Source organism: Heptranchias perlo, chromosome 24 (genome assembly GCF_035084215.1).
Source record: "Heptranchias perlo isolate sHepPer1 chromosome 24, sHepPer1.hap1, whole genome shotgun sequence".
NCBI classification, from domain to species: domain Eukaryota; kingdom Metazoa; phylum Chordata; class Chondrichthyes; order Hexanchiformes; family Hexanchidae; genus Heptranchias; species Heptranchias perlo.
In genome coordinates, this window is record NC_090348.1 from 6,852,689 (window position 1) to 6,872,399 (window position 19,711).

The window sequence follows — 19,711 nt, forward strand, 5'->3', positions numbered from 1 at the left end:
GGTCCTGGGGGCACTGTCAGGTGTTAGTCCTGGGGTGGGGGTGGGAGGGCACTGTCAGGTTTTGGTCCTGGGGGGCACTGTCAGGTTTTGGTCCTGGGGGGCACTGTCAGGTGTTGGTCCTGGGGGGCACTGTCAGACGTTGGTCCTGGGGGGCACTGTCAGGTTTTGGTCCTGGGGGGCACTGTCAGGTTTTGGTCCTGGGGGGCACTGTCAGGTGTTGGTCCTGGGGGGCACTGTCAGGTTTTGGTCCTGGGGGGCACTTTCAGGTGTTGGTCCTGGAGGGCACTGTCAGGTGTTGTTCCTGGGGGGCATTGTCAGGTTTTGGTCCTGGGGGGCACTGTTAGGTGTTAGTCCTGGGGGGCACTGTCAGACGTTGGTCCTGGGGGGCACTGTCAGGTTTTGTTCCTGGGGGCGACACTATCAGTTGTTGGTCATGGGGGGCACTGTCAGGTGTTGGTCCTGGGGGGCATTGCCAGGTTTTGGTCCTGGGGGCTACTGTCAGGTGATGGTCCTGGGGGGGCACTGTCAGGTTTTGGTCCTGGGGGCACTGTCAGGTTTTGGTCCTGGGGGGCACTGTCAGGTTTTGGTCCTGGGGGGCACTGTCAGACGTTGGTCCTGGGGGGCACTGTCAGGTTTTGGTCCTGGGGGGCACTGTCAGGTTTTGGTCCTGGGGGGCACTGTCAGGTGTTAGTCCTGGGGGGCAAAGTCAGGTGTTAGTCCTGGGGGGCACTGTCAGGTGTTAGTCCTGGGGGGCATTGTCAGGTGTTAGTCCTGGGGGGCATTGTCAGGTGTTAGTCCTGGGGGGCACTGTCAGGTTTTGGTCCTGGGGGGCACTGTCAGGTTTTGGTCCTGGGGGGCACTGTCAGGTGTTAGTCCTGGGGGCACTGTCAGGTGTTAGTCCTGGGGGGCACTGTCAGGTGATAGTCCTGGGGGGCATTGTCAGGTGTTAGTCCTGGGGGGCACTGTCAGGTGTTAGTCCTGGGGGGCACTGTCAGGTGTTAGTCCTGGGGGGCATTGTCAGGTGTTAGTCCTGGAGGGCACTGTCAGGTGTTAGTCCTGGGGGGCACTGTCAGGTGTTAGCCCTGGGGGGCACTGTCAGGTGTTAGTCCTGGGGGCACTGTCAGGTGTTAGTCCTGGGGGGCACTGTCAGGTGTTAGTCCTGGGGGCACTGTCAGGTGTTAGTCCTGGGGGACACTGTCAGGTTTTGATCCTGGGGGGCACTGTCAGGTTTTGATCCTGGGGGGCACTGTTAGGTTTTGGTCCTGGGGGCACTGTCAGGTGTTAGTCCTGGGGGGCATTGTCAGGTGTTAGTCCTGGGGGGCATTGTCAGGTGTTAGTCCTGGGGGGCACTGTCAGGTTTTGGTCCTGGGGGCACTGTCAGGTGTTAGTCCTGGGGGGCATTGTCAGGTGTTAGTCCTGGGGGGCATTGTCAGGTGTTAGTCCTGGGGGGCACTGTCAGGTTTTGGTCCTGGGGGGCACTGTCAGGTTTTGGTCCTGGGGGGCACTGTCAGGTGTTAGTCCTGGGGGCACTGTCAGGTGTTAGTCCTGGGGGGCACTGTCAGGTGTTAGTCCTGGGGGGCATTGTCAGGTGTTAGTCCTGGGGGGCACTGTCAGGTGTTAGTCCTGGGGGGCACTGTCAGGTGTTAGTCCTGGGGGGCATTGTCAGGTGTTAGTCCTGGAGGGCACTGTCAGGTGTTGGTCCTGGGGGGCACTGTCAGGTGTTAGCCCTGGGGGGCACTGTCAGGTGTTAGTCCTGGGGGCACTGTCAGGTGTTAGTCCTGGGGGGCACTGTCAGGTGTTAGTCCTGGGGGCACTGTCAGGTGTTAGTCCTGGGGGACACTGTCAGGTTTTGATCCTGGGGGGCACTGTCAGGTTTTGATCCTGGGGGGCACTGTTAGGTTTTGATCCTGGGGGGCACTGTCAGGTTTTGATCCTGGGTGGCACTGTCACGTTTTGATCCTGGGGGGCACTGTCCGGTTTTGATCCTGGGTGGCACTGTCAGGTTTTGATCCTGGGGGGCACTGTCAGGTTTTGATCCTGGGGGGCACTGTCAGGTTTTGGTCCTGGGGGGCACTGTCAGGTGTTGGTCCTGGGGGCACTGTCAGGTGTTGGTCCTGGGGGCACTGTCAGGTGCGATCCTGGGATACTGAGGAATTTCAGTGCCAGTTTGAGCTCAGAAGGTTAAAATCGATCCTCAAAGTTCATTCTAAATTCATGACTGGTAAATTGAAATCTATTTGGTGATTAGCACCTGACACTGCCTATTTCTTAAAATGGATAGGAGTTTGAGGCTGATAGACATTTATTCATAGAAACTGCAGGTTCAATCGAAAGTATCTAACTAATTGAGGCATCACTCATGTAGAAAAGTACGAACTAATTCACACATTTATTGTAAAGTCGGCTAGAACACTATTAACCGAATTAATACCCAGATCGCAATTTATAAACTGAACGCCTCAATCAGGAGTCATGCCACCTGAAGGATAATAGATATTATCACAGCAGCGCAGAGCTCAATCAATCATTGAACAATAGTTTAAAATTTGATTTTGTTAATGTGTGTTAGCTTGAGTTGGTAAGGATAATAAAAATAACTTTACTGGCAAAATTAGGCTAGTTTGATAAGTAAAAACTTTAGCAATAAAAGATCAGGGAAATCAGAACAATTGTCATTTATTCACGAGTCAGAGAGTTAAAGTAAAAATGTGTACAAGAATAAATATTGTACCAGATTAGAGAAACAACAGAAAGTAAGTTTGAGACATGAGCAAAAGGATGAATTGTTGCTGTACCTTAGAAATCCTGTTTGGTGAATGAATCACATTTATATATTTAAAAGAGCTAGGGTAGGGTTTCGTTTGTACAGTGTGTCATGAAAGTATTGATTTTATTGGAAACAGCCCAATGTGCAGCACGACGAAAGGTTGTAGTTTGGAGCCCTAAAATAAAAGATGAAAAGACATTGTGACGCAACACTAAGGCTTCATTGGAAAATGTCAGATAATGTCAGTGAAAAATGGTGTATGTATATGAACATGATTAACGTGAAACTCTTATACTGAAATTGGACCAAACAGATTTTTATCATCTTGTACTTAAGTCAGGACTTAAAAACATCTTGTTCTGGTTTCGTAAGAACATTTTTTATTTTTATTCGTTTACAGATTTTATCTGAGGAAGAAAATAAGATCGCTCTCACTGACAAGATGAATTGTGAACAGCAAAAGAAGCAGCAGCACATAAGTGATTTGAAGGCCAGGTTAGAGGTCAGTGGTCTACCCTTTCAGTGACGCTTATATTAGTCATTGTTTTTAAAGGAACTTTTACAATGAAAGAGTGAAGGCACGGACTCTGACACTGACAACATCGTGGGGGGGGTGGGGGGCTACACAAACTCACGTCTTCCCAAGCTGGTAAACCAGGTGGCAAAACAGGAGGGCCAATGTAAGCCTGAGTTTTTAAATCAGTACAGAACGGGGTTAAGTAGCAAATATCAGGAAACTGGCAATTGAAAGGAGACAAAAAAGATAAATTAGACAATGATGGAATAAAGAAGTCCACACCCAGGATTTTGGGAGAGGCGAGGCTTTCAAGTAAAAACATTATCTAAACCATTAAAAGACACAAGAGACTAGTCCGTTAATAAATTTAATCATGTTATTGTGAAATGTATGATTTTGAATTTTGCATGCATGAGGGAGGGAGAGAGAAGCATATGTGAGGGAGAAGGGAATAGGGGGGATATGGCTGTAGGGTGGGAAGAGGTAAATGGAGTAAATAGAGGAGGCTCGTGTGGAATATAAACACCGGCATAGACCAGTTGGGCCGAATGGCCTGTTTCTGTGCTGTAGATTCTGTGTAATTCTATGCTTAAACCCTTATTTTGGACATTAGAAATTTTAGTTGCTGAGAAGAAATGGTGGGTGAGAAAGAATTTTGAATGATCAGTGGGAGCTTGGTGGCCAGGTTGTGGAAGCAGAGATATACTCTCACTATAAAAAATACTTATTGTGTGTCACACGGTGTGACACCTTTAACATTGAAACTACCTATCGCAGTGCCACCTACAGAAGTAACAGGTCCTTATAATGGCCCGTAAATTGCTCTGAGCGGGGAGCGAATGGTGTTTGCCACTCCATAGATTTATACTCACGCACAAACCTAGCCCAGGCTATTGTGCGGCAACTTCCTTGAATGGTGAGCCGGAAAGAGTCCAGCGTTAACTCCCGGGAACCTAGGATCTGTGGGAGAGGCGAAAGGATCGATCTCTCCCCTCAACCAATCGGATTGCAGCATCCTTGACAAGCCGTGAAGAGTCAAAATCAGGAAGTGAAAGCTACAGCAGTAAAATCATTATAAAAACAGTCAGAGACAGCGAAATAAAGAGAGGGTAAGGTTAAAAGGCTGAGATACAAGAGACAGAAGGAAAAAGTAAAAAAAAAATAATGTCCAAAAACTATTAATATCAGGAGTAATGAGACTCCATATTTTAAGAATTAATTTTTAGCGCGAGAGAGGATTTTGGAAGTCATTAATACCATGCTATTAAAACTTAGTTTCGACCTAAAAAAAACTCAGCATTGCTGTTCTGTGGCAAGATTAGTTCATTTCCAGCTGGGCAGGAGAGTAAGTTGGCGCTGGTCCATTGGTTGCAGCCGGCGAGGTCCCTTTAATGCGAAGCTGAGAGATCGCTGGTGAACCAGGAAGAGCAAGTTCCAGATTTTCACGTTTGACTGCGCATGTGTGGTCACTGGAACTTGCTCTTCGATTTTGAGTGCTGTTAGGCTCACCGATATTTTGAAAGCAATTTCCTGCCCAATGAGTTTTCAATGAAATGACACCTCAGGTACCAATAGATTAATCAGATATAAAAGCACTTTATTCAACACAAAAACTGCACTTTAACAATTATAGTAATTGACCCGCACCATAGGAATAGTTTGAAAACAATACTTTAAACATCTTCCTTAATCAACTTGCTAATGTCAGCATGCAAAATCATGCAACCAAATCAAGTCCTGGGCCCACTTTCCACTGTTGCACTTGAGCTGAATAAAATGTTGTGATTCTTTGGCATCTGCTGCAGTTTTTTCCACATTTCCAAGTGCCTGTCTAGTCCAAAGTCATCAACAGTACAACATCATTCATTTCTCTGTGGATGAGTCATTTTTTCCAGTTCTGCTGAATCTAACCCTGAGGCAGTTATCACTCTGAGAAGGGCAGCAAGGAGGTCCAAGTAGATGTCAAATCCTCCATTGAGAAGACAACTAGCAGCCACCAAAGACACACCAGCCAGGGACCAGATTCTACGTTGTGTAGCCAAGCAACAGGAAGACTCTTCACCTCCTGTTTGATCATAGAATCATAGAATGTTACAGCACAGAAGGAGGCCATCAGCCCATCATGCCTGTGCCGGCACTTTGAAAGATCTATCCAATTAATCTCACTCCCCTGCTCTTTCCCCAGAGCCCTGCAAATTTTTCCCATTCAAGTATTTATCCAATTCCCTTTTGAAAGTTACTATTGAATCTGCTTCCACCACTCTTTCAGACAGTGTATTCCAGATCATAATAACTCGCTGCGTAAAAAATTTCTCCTCATCTCGCCTCTGGTTCTTTTGCCAATTACCTTAAATCTGTGTCCTCCAGTAACCAACCCTCCTGCAACTGGAAAGAATTTCTCCTTATATACCCTATCAAAACCCTTAATGATTTTGAACACTTCTATTAAATCTCCCCTTAAACTTCTCTGCTCTAAGAAGAACAACCCCAGCTTCTCCAATCTCTCCGCATAACTGAAGTCCCTCATCCCTGGTACCATTCTGGTAAATCTCCTCTGTATCCTCTCTAGGGCCTTGACATCCTGATATCTTTCATAAAGCCTTCTCTGGGGACACACCGTACCATCCAGAATTTGTGCTACAACTGATAAGGAGATACGTCAGCAGCAAGAGACAAATGCCAGCTTTCTGATAGCCCCACTGCCCTTTCTGGGCCTGTTGGAAGGGTCTATTGACAATGTGCCAGTATGCAGGCTGAACACATCCAGATGCATAATTACTTTTTAATCTCATAATATGCCGGCACACTTGATGTCGTAGATTGGCTCTCTAGTCAATCTTCTCATTATATTGATCCAAATTCAGCAGCCTTCCTCCTCATCGCTGCAAGATGCTGCTATTCGCAAATCGATCGAGATCTTTGCTGTTTTTTCTTTGTCGGAAGGATCAGTTTTTCCACACAGCTGCCGATCCAAACTAGGACTTCTAACATTTGGATGAATGATGGGATTTTTATTAAATACTTTTTTTCTAAGAATCATTGAAGGGGCAAAAAGAGGGCATATTTAAAACAGCATTTTAGTGCTTAGATGTACGCCAGGTGTCACTGCCCATGTACGCAGTCAAGGAAACCATGCCCCATATGATCAGTTGTCCTGGACGGATAAGGAAGATTCCATAAACAATTTGGCTGTGTTTTAATGTGTTAAAGGATAATCGATGATCAATAACTCATTCATAAAATGGATAACCTGTGATCAATAACTCATTCATAAAAAGGATGACCTGTGATCAATAATTCATTCAGAAGAAGGATGAACCTGTGATCAATAACTCATTCATAAATGATCAAAACACTTTGAAATATAAAGACTGTATAGAATTCATCTACTGTACTAAAAACATATTCAATGGTGCCTCATTTTAAAGTCAATAAGCATGGATTGTTACTTTTCCTCATTCAGATTTAATAGATACACTAGTTAGACTGAAGCTAAGTTTTTTTAATTTAAATTCTTACTGTTAGCTTTTGCTAATTTGAAATCCTAGTTGTACAGAAGATAAGGTAAAAATAGGTTTTCGAGTACTTCAAAAAAATGTCCCTTATCTCTTCCCTTTACGCTAATGGTTCCTTGCGGTCTGAGGCAAGCTCTGGTATCTGGTGTGTTGAAAACCTAGACATGCTCTAGCATTTCAACTGCTGGCACCAGCAACGTAAAGAAACAATCATATTCCTTGGAATGTTGCAATTGGTTGTACTTGGTTCCAAAAACATGAACTAATCATGTAATGAATGAGCCAGCATAGGATCAGAGAAGCATAAAATAAATCGGTGTATTTCATCTGTTCAAGTTTAAATACGCTGAACAAATCCACATGACTATTAAAGAAAAAGAAAGAAAGACTCGCATAAATATTGGCCAGGACACCAAAGAGAACCTCCCTGCTCCTCTTCAAATAGTGCCATGGGATCTTTTACATCCACTTGAGAGGGCAGATGGTTTAATGTCTTGTCTGCAAGACGGCACCTCCAACAGTGCAGTAGTTGCTCAGTAATGCACTGGAGTGTCAGCCTAGATTTTGTGCTTAAGTAATAACCCATAACAATCTGACTCAGAAGTGAGTGCGCTACCAACTGAGCCACAGCTGCCACATTGTGCATATGTGAAATTAATTTGATTTAAATATTGAGCTTCTCGGGGCAACTAGGGATGGGCCCAGCCTTGCCAGCGACATCTACATCTCGAGAATGAATAAATATTTTTCTTTAAAATGCATGCTCCAAAAAGAGGCCGTGCATCGAAACGATTAAGACAAGGCGCCAGTCACAAGCGCATATACATTTGCCTCTTCGAATGGTGCAAAAGAGTGATGTTCGCACACCAGCTCCTTGTGTTTACATTCCTTAAACCAGCTCCGTTATCTCCATGGCAGAATTGTAGACATATAAAATGTCAAATGTAAAAGTGCCGACAGTCAGAACCCCCTCAGCTCTGATGTCCCTCGCTTCTAACGTGGTCCATTGCGGAACACGTTTTAAAGGCATCACACGTGAAACTGTGACCTCAGAGATGGCACAAATCAAAAATATTTCAGTATGTCACACCTCAAAAATATCTCATCTCAGGGTGTTACACCCCAAAAAATCTCATCTCAGAGTGTTATACCCCCAAAAATCTCATCTCAGGGTGTTACACCCCAAAAAATCTCATCTCAGGGTGTTATACCCCATAAATATCTCATCTCAGAGTGTCACACTTCAAAAATATCTCATCTCAGAGTGTTACACCCCAAAAATATCTCATCTCAGAGTGTTACACCCCAAAAATATCTCATCTCAGAGTGTTACACCCCAAAAATATCTCATCTCAGGATGTCATACCCCATTAATATCTCATCTCAAAGTGTCACAATCCATTAATATCTCATCTCAGAGTGTTACACCCCAAAAATATCTCATCTCAGAGTGTTACACCCCAAAAATATCTCAACTTAGAGTGTCACAACCCACTAATATCTCATCTCAGGATGTCATACCCCATTAATATCTCATCTCAAAGTGTCACAATCCATTAATATCTCATCTCAGAGTGTTACACCCCATTAATATCTCATCTCAGAGTGTTACACCCCAAAAATATCTCATCTCAGGATGTCATACCCCATTAATATCTCATCTCAGAGTGTCACACCCCAAAAATATCTCAACTCAGAGTGTCACCTCATTAATATCTCATCTCAGGGGATCACAACCCATTAATATCGCATCTCAGGGGATCACACCCCATTAATATCTCATCTCAGGGGATCACACCCCATTAATATCGCATCTCAGGGGATCACACCCCATTAATATCGCATCTCAGGGGATCACACCCCATTAATATCGCATCTCAGAGTGTCATACCCCAATAATATCTCAACTCAGAGTGTCACCCCAATAATATCTCATCTCAGTGTGTCAACTCATTAATATCTCATCTCAGGGGATCACACCCCATTAATATCACATCTCAGAGTGTCACCTCATTAATATCTCATCTCAGAGTGCCACACCTCATAAATATCTCAACTCAGGATTTCACCACAAAAATATCTCATCTCAGAGTGTTACACCTCAAAAAAAAATTTATTATTCGTTCGTGGGATGTGGGCGTCGCTGGCAACGTCAGCGTTTATTGCCCATCCCTAATTGCCCTTGAGAAGGTGGTGGTGAGCCGCCTCATTGAACCGCTGCAGTCCGTGTGGTGAAGGTTCTCCCACGGTGCTGTTAGGAAGGGAGTTCCAGGATTTTGACCCAGCGATGATGAAGGAACGGCGATATATTTCCAAGTTGGGATGGTGTGTGACTTGGAGGGGAACGTGCAGGTGGTGTTGTTCCCATGTGCCTGCTACCCTTGTCCTTCTAGGTGGTAGAGGTCGCGGGTTTGGGAGGTGCTGTCGAAGAAGCCATGGCGAGTTGCTGCAGTGCATCCTGTGGATGGTACACACTGCAGCCACGGTGCGCCGGTGGTGAAGGGAGTGAATGTTTAGGGTGGTGGATGGGGTGCCAATTAAGCAGGTTGCTTTGTCCTGGATGGTGTCGAGCTTCTTGAGTGTTGTTGGAGCTGCACTCATCCAGGCAAGTGGAGAGTATTCCATCACACTCCTGACTTGTGCCTTGTAGATGGTGGAAAGGCTTTGGGGAGTCAGGAGGTGAGTCACTCGCCACAGAATACCCAGCCTCTGACCTGCTCTTGTAGCCACAGTATTTATATGGCTGGTCCAGTTAAGTTTCTGGCCAATGGTGACCCCCAGGATGTTGATGGTGGGAGATTCGGTGATGGTAATACCATTGAATGTCAAGGGGAGGTGGTTAGACTCTCTCTTGTTGGAGATGGTCATTGCCTGGCACTTGTCTGGCGCGAACGTTACTTACCACTTATCAGCCCAAGCCTGCATGTTGTCCAGGTGTTCCTGCATGCGGGCCTGGACTTCTTCATTATCTGAGGGGTTGCGAATGGAACTGAACACTGTGCAATCATCAGCGAACATCCCCATTTCTGACCTTATGATGGAGGGAAGGTCATTGATGAATCTGTTGAAAACAGTTGGGCCTAGGATACCGCCCTGAGGAACTCCTGCATCAATGTCCTAGGGCTGAGATGATTGACCTCCAACAACCACTACCATCTTCCTTTGTGTTAGGTATGACTCCAGCCACTGGAGAGTTTTCCCCCTGATTCTCATTGACTTCAATTTTACTAGGGCTCCTTGGTGCCACAATCGGTCAAATGCTGCCTTGATGTCAAGGACAGTCACTCTCACCTCACCTCTGGAATTCAGCTCTTTTGTCCATGTTTGGACCAAGGCTGTAATGAGGTCTGGAGCCGAGTAGTCCTGGCGGAACCCAAACTGAGCATCGGTGAGCAGGTAATTGGTGAGTAAGTGCCATTTGATAGCACTGTCGACGACACCTTCCATCACTTTGCTGATGATTGAGAGTAGACTGATGGGGCAGTAATTGGCCTGATTGGATTTGTCCTGCTTCTTGTGGACAGGACATACCTGGGCAATTTTCCACATTGTCAGGCAGACGCCAGTGTTGTAGCTGTACTGGAATAGTTTGGCTAGAGGCGCAGCTAGTTCTGCAGCACAATTCTTCAGCACTATAGCTGGGATGTCTTCGGGGCCCATAGCCTTTGTTGTATCCAGTGCACTCAGCCGTTTCTTGATATCACGTGGAGTGAATCAAATTGGCTGAAGACTGGCTTCTGTGATGGTGGGGATATCGGGAGGAGGCCGAGATGGATTATCCACTCGGCACTTCTGGATGAAGATGGTTGCAAACGCTTCAGCCTTGTCTTTTGCACTCACGTGCTGGACTCTGCCATCATTGAGGATGGGGATGTTTACAGAACCTCCTCCTCCCGTTAGTTGTTTAATTGTCCACCACCATTCACGACTGGATGTGGCAGGACTGCAGAGCCTTGATCTGATCCGTTGGTTGTGGAATCGCTTAGCTCTGTCTATAGTATGTTGCTTCTGCTGTTTTAGCATGCATATAGTCCTGAGTTGTAGCTTCACCAGGTTGGCACCTCATTTTTAGGTACGCCTGGTGCTGCTCCTAGCATGCTCTTCTACACTCCTCATTGAACCAGGGTTGATCCCCTGGCTTGTTGGTAATGGTAGAGTGAGGAATATGCCGGGCCATGAGTTTACAGATTGTGCTGGAATACAATTCTGCTGCTGCTGCTGGCCCACAGCACCTCATGGATGCCCAGTTTTGAGCTGCTAGATCTGTTCTGAATCTATCCCATTTAGCACGGTGTTGATGCCACACAACACGTTGGATGGTGTCCTCAGTGTGAAGACGGGACTTCATCTCCACAAGGACTGTGCGGTGGTCACTCCTACCGATACCGTCATGGACAGATGCATCTGCGACAGGTAGATTGGTGAGGATGAGGTCAAGTAGGTTTTTCCCTCGTGTTGGTTTGCTCCCCTCCTGCCGCAGGCCCAGCCTGGCTGCTATGTCCTTCAGGACTCGGCCAGCTCGGTCAGTAGTGGTGCTCCCGAGCCACTCTTGGTGATGGACATTGAAGTTCCCCCACCCAGAGTACATTCTGTGCCCTTGCTACCCTCAGTACTTCTCAACTTGGAGGAGGACTGATTCATCAGCTGAGAGAAGGCGGTAGGTGGTAATCAGCAAAAGGTCTCCTATGCCCATGAGATCCGGAGTCAATGTTGAGGACTCCCAGGGCCACTCCCTCATGACTGTATATCACTTTACTGCCACCTCTGGTGGGTCTGTCCTGCCAATGGGACAGGACATACCCAGGGATGGTGATGGAAGAGTCTGGGACATTGGCTGAAAGTTATGATTCTGTGAGTATGGCTATATCAGGCTGTTGCTTGACTAATCTGTGGGTCAGCTCTCCAAATATTGGCACAAGTCCCCAGATGTTAGTGATGGGGATTTTGCAGGGTTGACTGGGCTGGGCTTGGTTTGGCATTTGTCATGTCCAGTGTCTAGTGGTCCGTCCAGTTTTATTCTTATTATGACTTTTTGTAGCGAGATTGTACAACTGTGTAGCTTGCTAGGCCATTTTCAGAGGGCCTGGAGTCACATATAGGCCAGACCAGGTAAGGACAGCAGGTTTCCTTCCCAACGAGATGGGTTTTTACAACAATCTCGTAGTTTCACGGCCACCATTACAGATACTATTTTTTTTTATTCCAGACATTTTTTTATTTGATTAATTGAATTTAAATTCCCCAGCTGCTAAAGCAGGATTTGAACTTACAACTCAGATTATTAGTCCAGGCCTCTATGATTACTAATTCAGTAACATAACCACTATGCTACTGAACCCTATGGTAACAATAGCTCATCACAGAGTTACACTCCAAAAATATCTCATCTCAGAGTGTCACACCCCAAATATCTCATCTCAGAGTATCACGCCCCAAAAATATCTCATCTCAGAGTATCACGCCCCAAAAATATCTCATCTCAGAGTATCACGCCCCAAAAATATCTCATCTCAGAGTGTCACGCCCCAAAAATATCTCATCTCAGAGTGTCACGCCCCAAAAATATCTCATCTCAGAGTGTCACGCCCCAAAAATATCTCATCTCAGAATGTCACCCCAAATATCTCCCTCATGGGAGCTGTAGTTTCCACTCTATTCATGTGCAACTACAATATCCAGAGTGTGCCATGGCAAAAGGAAATACGAAAAGGTTAGGAATTGTGTCGAAAAAACAATTGGGGAGGCAAAGAGGAACTATAAAATTAAACTGTCAAAGAATATAAAAAGAAATAGTAAAGTGTTCTACAGACACATAAATAACAAAAGAAAAATCAGAATAGGGATAGGGCCACTGAGGGATACACACGATAAACTCACAGGTAATGACAGCGAAATGGCAGAAATATTAAATAATTACTTTGCCTCAGTATTTACTAGGGAGACTAACATGGTGGGACATTAGAAGAAGAGATCAAAAAAGATATCAAGACATTTATGATAGAAAGTGGGGAGATGATTGATAAATTATTCAAACGTAGAGAGGATAAAACCCCGGTCCGGATGGATTGCATCCACGCATATTAAAAGAAGTTAGGGAAGGGATAGCAGAGGCATTATTACATATATATAAAAATTCATTGGGAAAGGGAATCGTGCCAGAGGACTGGTGGACAGCTAATGTTAATTTTATATTTAAAAAGGGAAATCGAACAAGTCCGGAGAACTATAAACCAATTAGTTTAATGTCGGTGGTAGGAAAGATAATGGAATCCTTACTCAAAGATGTAATAGAGAAATATCTAGAAAGTGAAAATATAATAAAGAACAGTCAGCACGGATTTCAAAAGGGAAAGTCATGTTTGACCAACCTTATTGAATTCTTTGAAGAAGTAACAGAAAGGGTAGACAAGAGTAATTTAATACATGTAATATATGTATATGAGGTAGTAGTCATAGTGGACTCATGACTAAAGTCAGAGCATGTGGAGTCAGGGGACAAGTAGCAGAGTGACAGCAAGCTGACTACAAAACAGAATGTGGAGGTGCCGGTGATGGACTGGGGTGGATAAATGTAAGGAATCTTACAACACCAGGTTATAGTCCAACAGTTGTATTTGAAAATCACAAGCTTTCGGAGCTTTCGTCCTTCGTCAGGTGAGGAAGCTTGTGATTTTCAAATAAAACTGTTGGACTATAACCTGGTGTTGTAAGATTCCTTACAAAACAGAAAGCAGAGAGCAGGAGTTAAAGGTAGTTACTTAGATTGGCAAAAGGTGGGAAGTGGTGTTCCACAGGGATCGGTGTTGGGACCAGTGTTGTTCACCATTTACATAAAGATTTGGACTCGGAAATCGGAAGTACAATTTCAAAATTTGCAGACGACATCAAATTGGGGGGTGTAGTTAATACTGAGGAGGGCTGTGACAAAATACAGGAAGACGGTAATGATTCTACGTTAATAAACTTGCAGAATGAGCGTGTAATTGGTGAATGAATTTCAATACAGGTAAGTGTGAGGTGGTATATTTTGGTAGGAAGAATAAGGAGGCCACATACTCCTTGCATAATAGATAAAATGGGGTAGAGGAGCAGAGGGATCTGGGGGTACAGAGACTCAAATTGCTAAAAGTAACGACACAGGTTAATAAGGCCATAAAAAAGGCAAATCAAGCACTGGGGTTCATTTCTAGAGGGATAGAATTGAAAAGCGAAGAAGTTATGTTAAACTTATATAGAACCTTGGTTAGACCACACTTGGAGTACTGTGCACAGTTCTGGTCTCCATGTTATAAAAAGGATATAGAGGTACTGGAGAAGGTGCAAAAAAGATTTACTAGGATGATACCAGAATTGAGAAGTTATACCTATATACCTATCAGGAAAGATTGAGCAGGCTGGGGCTCTTTTCTCTAGAAAAAAAGAGAAGATTGAGGGGTGACCTTATAGAGGTCTTTAAGATTATGAAAGGGTTTGATAGGACAGACATAGAGAAGGTGTTTCCACTTGTGGGGGAGACCAGAACTAGGGGCCATAAATATCGATATTCACTGATAAATCCAATAGGAAATTCAGGAGAAATTTCTTTACCCAAAGAGTGGTTAGAATGTGGAATTCGCTACCAGATGGAGTAGTTGAGGCGACTAGCATAGACGCATTTAAGGGGAAGCTAGATAAATACATGAGGGAGAAAGGAATAGAAGGATATGCTGATAGGGTTAGATGAAGTAGGGAGGGAGGAGGCTCGTGTGGCTTATAAACACCGACATGGACCTGTTGGGCCGAATGGCCTATTTCTGTGCTGTACATTCTATGTAATTCTATGTCACCTGACAATCGGTGAGCAAAGGACTGGGAGTTCTGGCTCCTGTGGAGAAATTCTGTGTGACAGCTGCAACATGGGTGTTGTTGTCTTGAGCTGCTCCTGTGGAACTACAATACCCAGAGTATTTTCCGACAACCAAGCAAAAAATGTGTAAGTGATGAGAGAAAAAAGCATTTAATTTTTTTCAGTCGTTTATATAGTTTAAACAATTACGTAACATTTCCGTACTAACAATGTTGTTTGGGATGAGAAGTTTTTATGAGTCAGTGAGGGGGACCAAAAGCGGATGTTTAGGAGGCACCTTGTTGACCCCAGATGTTGTGGCCAGAGTCAATCAGTCATAACTAGACCACAACCATCTTCAGTTGCTTAGTCAATGGGCACTCAGCCAGTGCAGTAAGTCCTCGCTGGCACTGTTACAGCAACAATAGTTTCAGCAAGAATTACAAGTCTATCATGGCAAAAATGAAATGTATTTTGTAATCAAGTTGGTGAGAAAAATGATGAGAAAAAGAAGGAAGAATGAACAAATAAAGAATGCAGTATACGTCTTAAGCAAATGTACTAAGGGAGCTGGAGCAAAAGACAATCGCAATGTAAATAACTGGGAATAAGAGGTTTTGGGGAGGGAAGGATAAATAGTCACTTGTATCTCTGACAACACAGCACTCCCTCAGTACTGCACTGAAGTACCAGCCCAGATTATGTGTTCAAGTCTCTGGAGTGGGGTTTAGAACTCACAACCTTCTGATACACAGGCAAGCATGCTACCCATTGAGCCACGGCTGAAAACACTGTTGTGTTTAGTTTTTCTTCAGTTTGACTCATGCACATCTGTAATGGCAATGTGTTTATTTCTTACAGGGGCCAAAGAGGCTCCCTTCCTGCTTGCTAAGGGTAATAACGTGTGGTTTTCATGGATCTACTGCAATTGGTTCTATACTATAATGAACAGCTGGTAGTAGCACAGGACAGCTGAGCCGAAAGTTCAGCAGAAGTTCACGTTTTTGCACAGATTTGTCTCACAGTGGCCTGAAAGGGCAACACCCAGAAACTCACCCCCTTGTGAAACAATTGAGAATGTGAATGGATGTAGTTTGGATCACAGTTGCATCCACAGTAACTGGTTTGCATAATCCTAGTAACAACATGGCTCAACACCACCACTGGTAGCAAAAACACTTTAAAGTTTTTCCTAAAGTGGATGCTGAATCGCAAAATGATAATTTATTGCCCCTCCCTAGTTGGCCCTTGAGAAGGTGGTGGTGGGCCTTCTTCTTGAACCACTGCAGTCCGTGGGGTGAAGATACTCCCACAGTGCTGTTAGGTAGGGAGTCCCAGGATTTTGAACCAGCGACGATGAAGGAACGGTCGATATATATCCAAGTCGGGATGGTGTGTGACTTGGAGGGGAACTTGGAGGTGATGGACTTGGAGGCATTGCAAGGTGCAAACAAGCCTAGAAAATACTATCTGTGATCTTAGTGGACAAATGTGCAATGCATTTCTATGACATTCCTTTGTTGACTACTTTAGTGTTAACCCATTTAAGGTAAACAAGCTAACATCCGCATTAAAATAGCAGTCAGAGACGTGACACAGGAACACGTCATGTGTCTGGTCATTAATATGAAAAACGATAATATCGAGGCAATAGTCACACCATTTTTGAAGTAGTACTGCAGCACTGAAGGAGCATAGGAGACAGGAGTGTGCATATCCTAACCCCATGACCTCCCCCACCTAGAAAGACAAGGGCAGCAGGTGCATGGGAACACCATCACCTCCAAGTTCCCCTCCAAGTCACACACCATCCCTACTTGGACATATATCGGCCGTTCCTTCATCGTCGCTGGGTCAAAATCCTGGCACTCCCGACCGAACAGCACCGTAGGAGTATCTTCACCCCACAGACTGCAGCGGTTCAAGAAGAAGGCCCACCACCACCTTCTCAAGGGGCAACCAGGGAGGGGCAATAAATGCCGGCCTTGCCTGTGTCACCCATATCCCAAGAACAAATAAAAATATATACATATATAAATATATCTGCATAGAATGACATATCATATGAAAGTAATGGAGGACGAATACTCCATAAAATATGTAATTGAGATATGGTCCTGTTGTGTACTTTACTGTCCTCTACACAGATTCTTGCAAAGTAAATAGAATGTGTGTAAAGGACAAGAGTCAAAGGCACTGTTAGTATCTTATCATTCACACTTTACATGAGCACAAAATTGCCAAATAAGCTCAATGAATAAAAGTATCTGTTCTGCTCAGTTCAGTCAGCAGAGGCGACTTATTATTAAGGATACAGTTTTGAAAGGCCCCCGTTTAATGCGGTCAGTATATTGATCATTTTGCAGACTCCGACAGATTAAACATTTGGCTCTAAGTGTGTATGAATGTTGGCCCCATCTGTCAGTTTTTTATTGTGTCTAAACATCAGACGCTCACTGTGCCTGCCAGAAAAAGATAAAAACAACAAATTGAGCTGAAGCATCTATGATCTAGCTCAGTAAATCAGATTATTTTTATACATGACGGTGGAACATTATACCAGACAAACAAAGTTGAATGTCAGATGGTTGAAAGCATAGCCAAACAAGGACATTGGAAGTGAAGCTTTCTTTTATCATGCTCTACTGGCTGACCTCCTGTCCTCCACACTCTGTAAACTTCAGCTCATCCAAAACTCTGTTGCCTGTATCCTATTCCACACCAAGTCCCATTATCCCTGTGCTCGCTAACTTACATTGGCTCCTGGTGCCCCAAAACCTCCGATTTTAAAATTCTCATCTTTGTGTTTAAATCCCTTTATGACCTTGCCCTTCCCTATCTCTGTAACTTCCTCCAGCCCTACAAACCTCCTCCCCAGAACACTTTGTTCCTCCGCCTCTGACCTCTTGTGCAATCCCCCTTGCTTTGCCCCACCATGTAACTGTGCCTTCAGCATTTAGGCCCAATACCTAAACCGCTCCGCCTCTCCACCTCCCTTCTTAAAGCTCACCTCTTTGACCAAGCTTTTGGTCGAGCCACCTAATATCTCATTCGATGGTTCAGCATCCATTTTTTGATTCCGCCTCTGCGAAACGCCTTGGGAATTTTTCTACGCTAACGGCGCTATATAAATGCAAATGTTGCTATTAAAAAATCTATTTGTAAAGAGTGTTCACTGTAGAAGAATCTATCCAGCCTTGCATCTTGCATATCAAACACAGAAAAGACATGTTGCTGGGATTGTCTTTGTACAAGAGCAACAATAAAAAACCTAACTTAGAAACAGATAGCAGTTGGTAGTAATTTAGCATTTCTGAGGGAGTGCTGCACTGCAGGAGGTGCCGGCTTTCGGATGAGACATTAAACCCTCTCAGGTGGACGTTAAAGAGCCCGCGACACTATTCCCAGTGTCCTGGCAAATATTTATCCTTCAACCAACATGACTGAAACAGATGATCTGGTCATTATCTCATTGTTTGTTTGTGGGATCTTGCTGTGCACAAATTGGCTGCTGCATTTCCTGCATTACAACACTTCAAAAGTATTTCACTGGCTGTGAACCACCTTGGGATGTCATGAAATGTGCTTTATACATGCAAACCTTTCTTTTTCTTGCTGGTGAGGATCCTGCGAAGAGGTTCCATTGCGTAAAACATGCGACCCAGGAAAATAGGGGTCGCAGCAGGGTCGGAGCAGCAGGTGTAAGTTCCATCGCAACTCCATAGGAGCGGGATTAGGAACGTCGGGGGTGAAATTGGTCTCGGGCAGCAGAGCGATACAGTCAATAGCCAATCGACAGCCCGTTTTACACAGCGTCCAATTTCATTTTCCGTTGACTTCAATGGGAAAGAAATGCGGGCACGGCGTAAACCGGGGTTTGTAGCGGCCTCCTCTCCCTCCCATCCGCCCCAAACACTTACCTGCCAAAGGCAGGCCCCTGTGTCGGCCCAGGCCTTCAGTGGAAGCTTTTCTTCTGATCTTTGGGGGACACTCCTGCCCCTTTAAGGCCCCTCGCCACCTCTTTTGGACCGGCCGCGACACCTCCATTGAGGCACCAGCACTGGCGGGCTCCCACCAGGAACCCCAACGGGAGTCCGTCACCAATATGGATCCAATCCCTACCCAGGAAAATGTGTCGGGGCAGTTATCACATAGAATTTTACAGCAGGTCCTTGCCGGTGTTTATGCTCCACACGAGCCTCCTCATCTAACCCCATCAACATATCGTTCTATTCCTTTCTCCCTCATGTGTTAGTCGAGCTTCCTCTTAAATGTATCAATGCTATTCCCCTCAACTACTCCTTGTAGTAGCGAGTTCCACATTCTAACCACTCCGAGTAAAGAAGTTTCTCTTGAATTCCCCATTTGATTTATTGGTGACTGTCTTCTATTTATGGCCCCTAGTTCTCATCTCCCCCACAAGTGGAAACATCTTCTCTACATCTACCCTAATCTTAAAGACCTCTATCAGGTCACCCTTCAGTCTTTTTTCTAGAGAAAAGAGCCCCAGCTCAAGACAACCAAATGGTAGAATCAGCAATTTTAATAATCGAGTACAACTAGTTACACAAGGCAGTGAGTACAAAAGATGAATATTACCCCAATCCTTTGGGGAGCAGGTGACCATGAGTCTTCGAACAGTCTGACCCTTTGTTCTCTGCTCTGCCTTCCCCCTCCTCCTGAAGGCGGTTCTTTATCTACCCCTAGCCCCATGAGGCATCCACATGACCGTAACATACTCTACCCTCATCCAATCAGCGGCACTGTAGCCAATTCTGCCCATGTATGGACGTGCTTCCATTTTGTTTCTCCCTGATTCTTCAACAGTTTCAGTCATTACGGTGCCTTACAAGCTACAGTGAAACAACTTAAGATTACATATTGAGCCGTGAAAGAACAAAGCTCTCCCACAGTAACTTCAGAGGGAGATCGGCAGAACTGGCAGAGAAACGGCGTGGTCAGCGGTTCTCAGCCAATTGCGCCATTTGTCCGGAGGATTCTGCCAAAGTTCCGCCAGGAGATCGAGAGAACAGCCCCGGAAATTCAGGGCCCGAGTGAATAGTAGCAATTGCACAACGTTTATTTTC

The 19,711-nt window shown here is 44.9% G+C and overlaps 1 protein-coding gene across 1 annotated transcript in view; it reads left to right on the top strand.

Moving 5' to 3' along the window:
• Positions 1 to 19,711, top strand: part of LOC137341816 (uncharacterized) — a 128,609-nt gene that overhangs the window by 63,301 nt on the left and 45,597 nt on the right. The window contains exon 8 of the mRNA XM_068005320.1: positions 3,168 to 3,269. Coding sequence (XP_067861421.1) covers positions 3,168 to 3,269 — 102 coding nt within the window. The remainder of the gene's footprint in view (positions 1 to 3,167; positions 3,270 to 19,711) is intronic.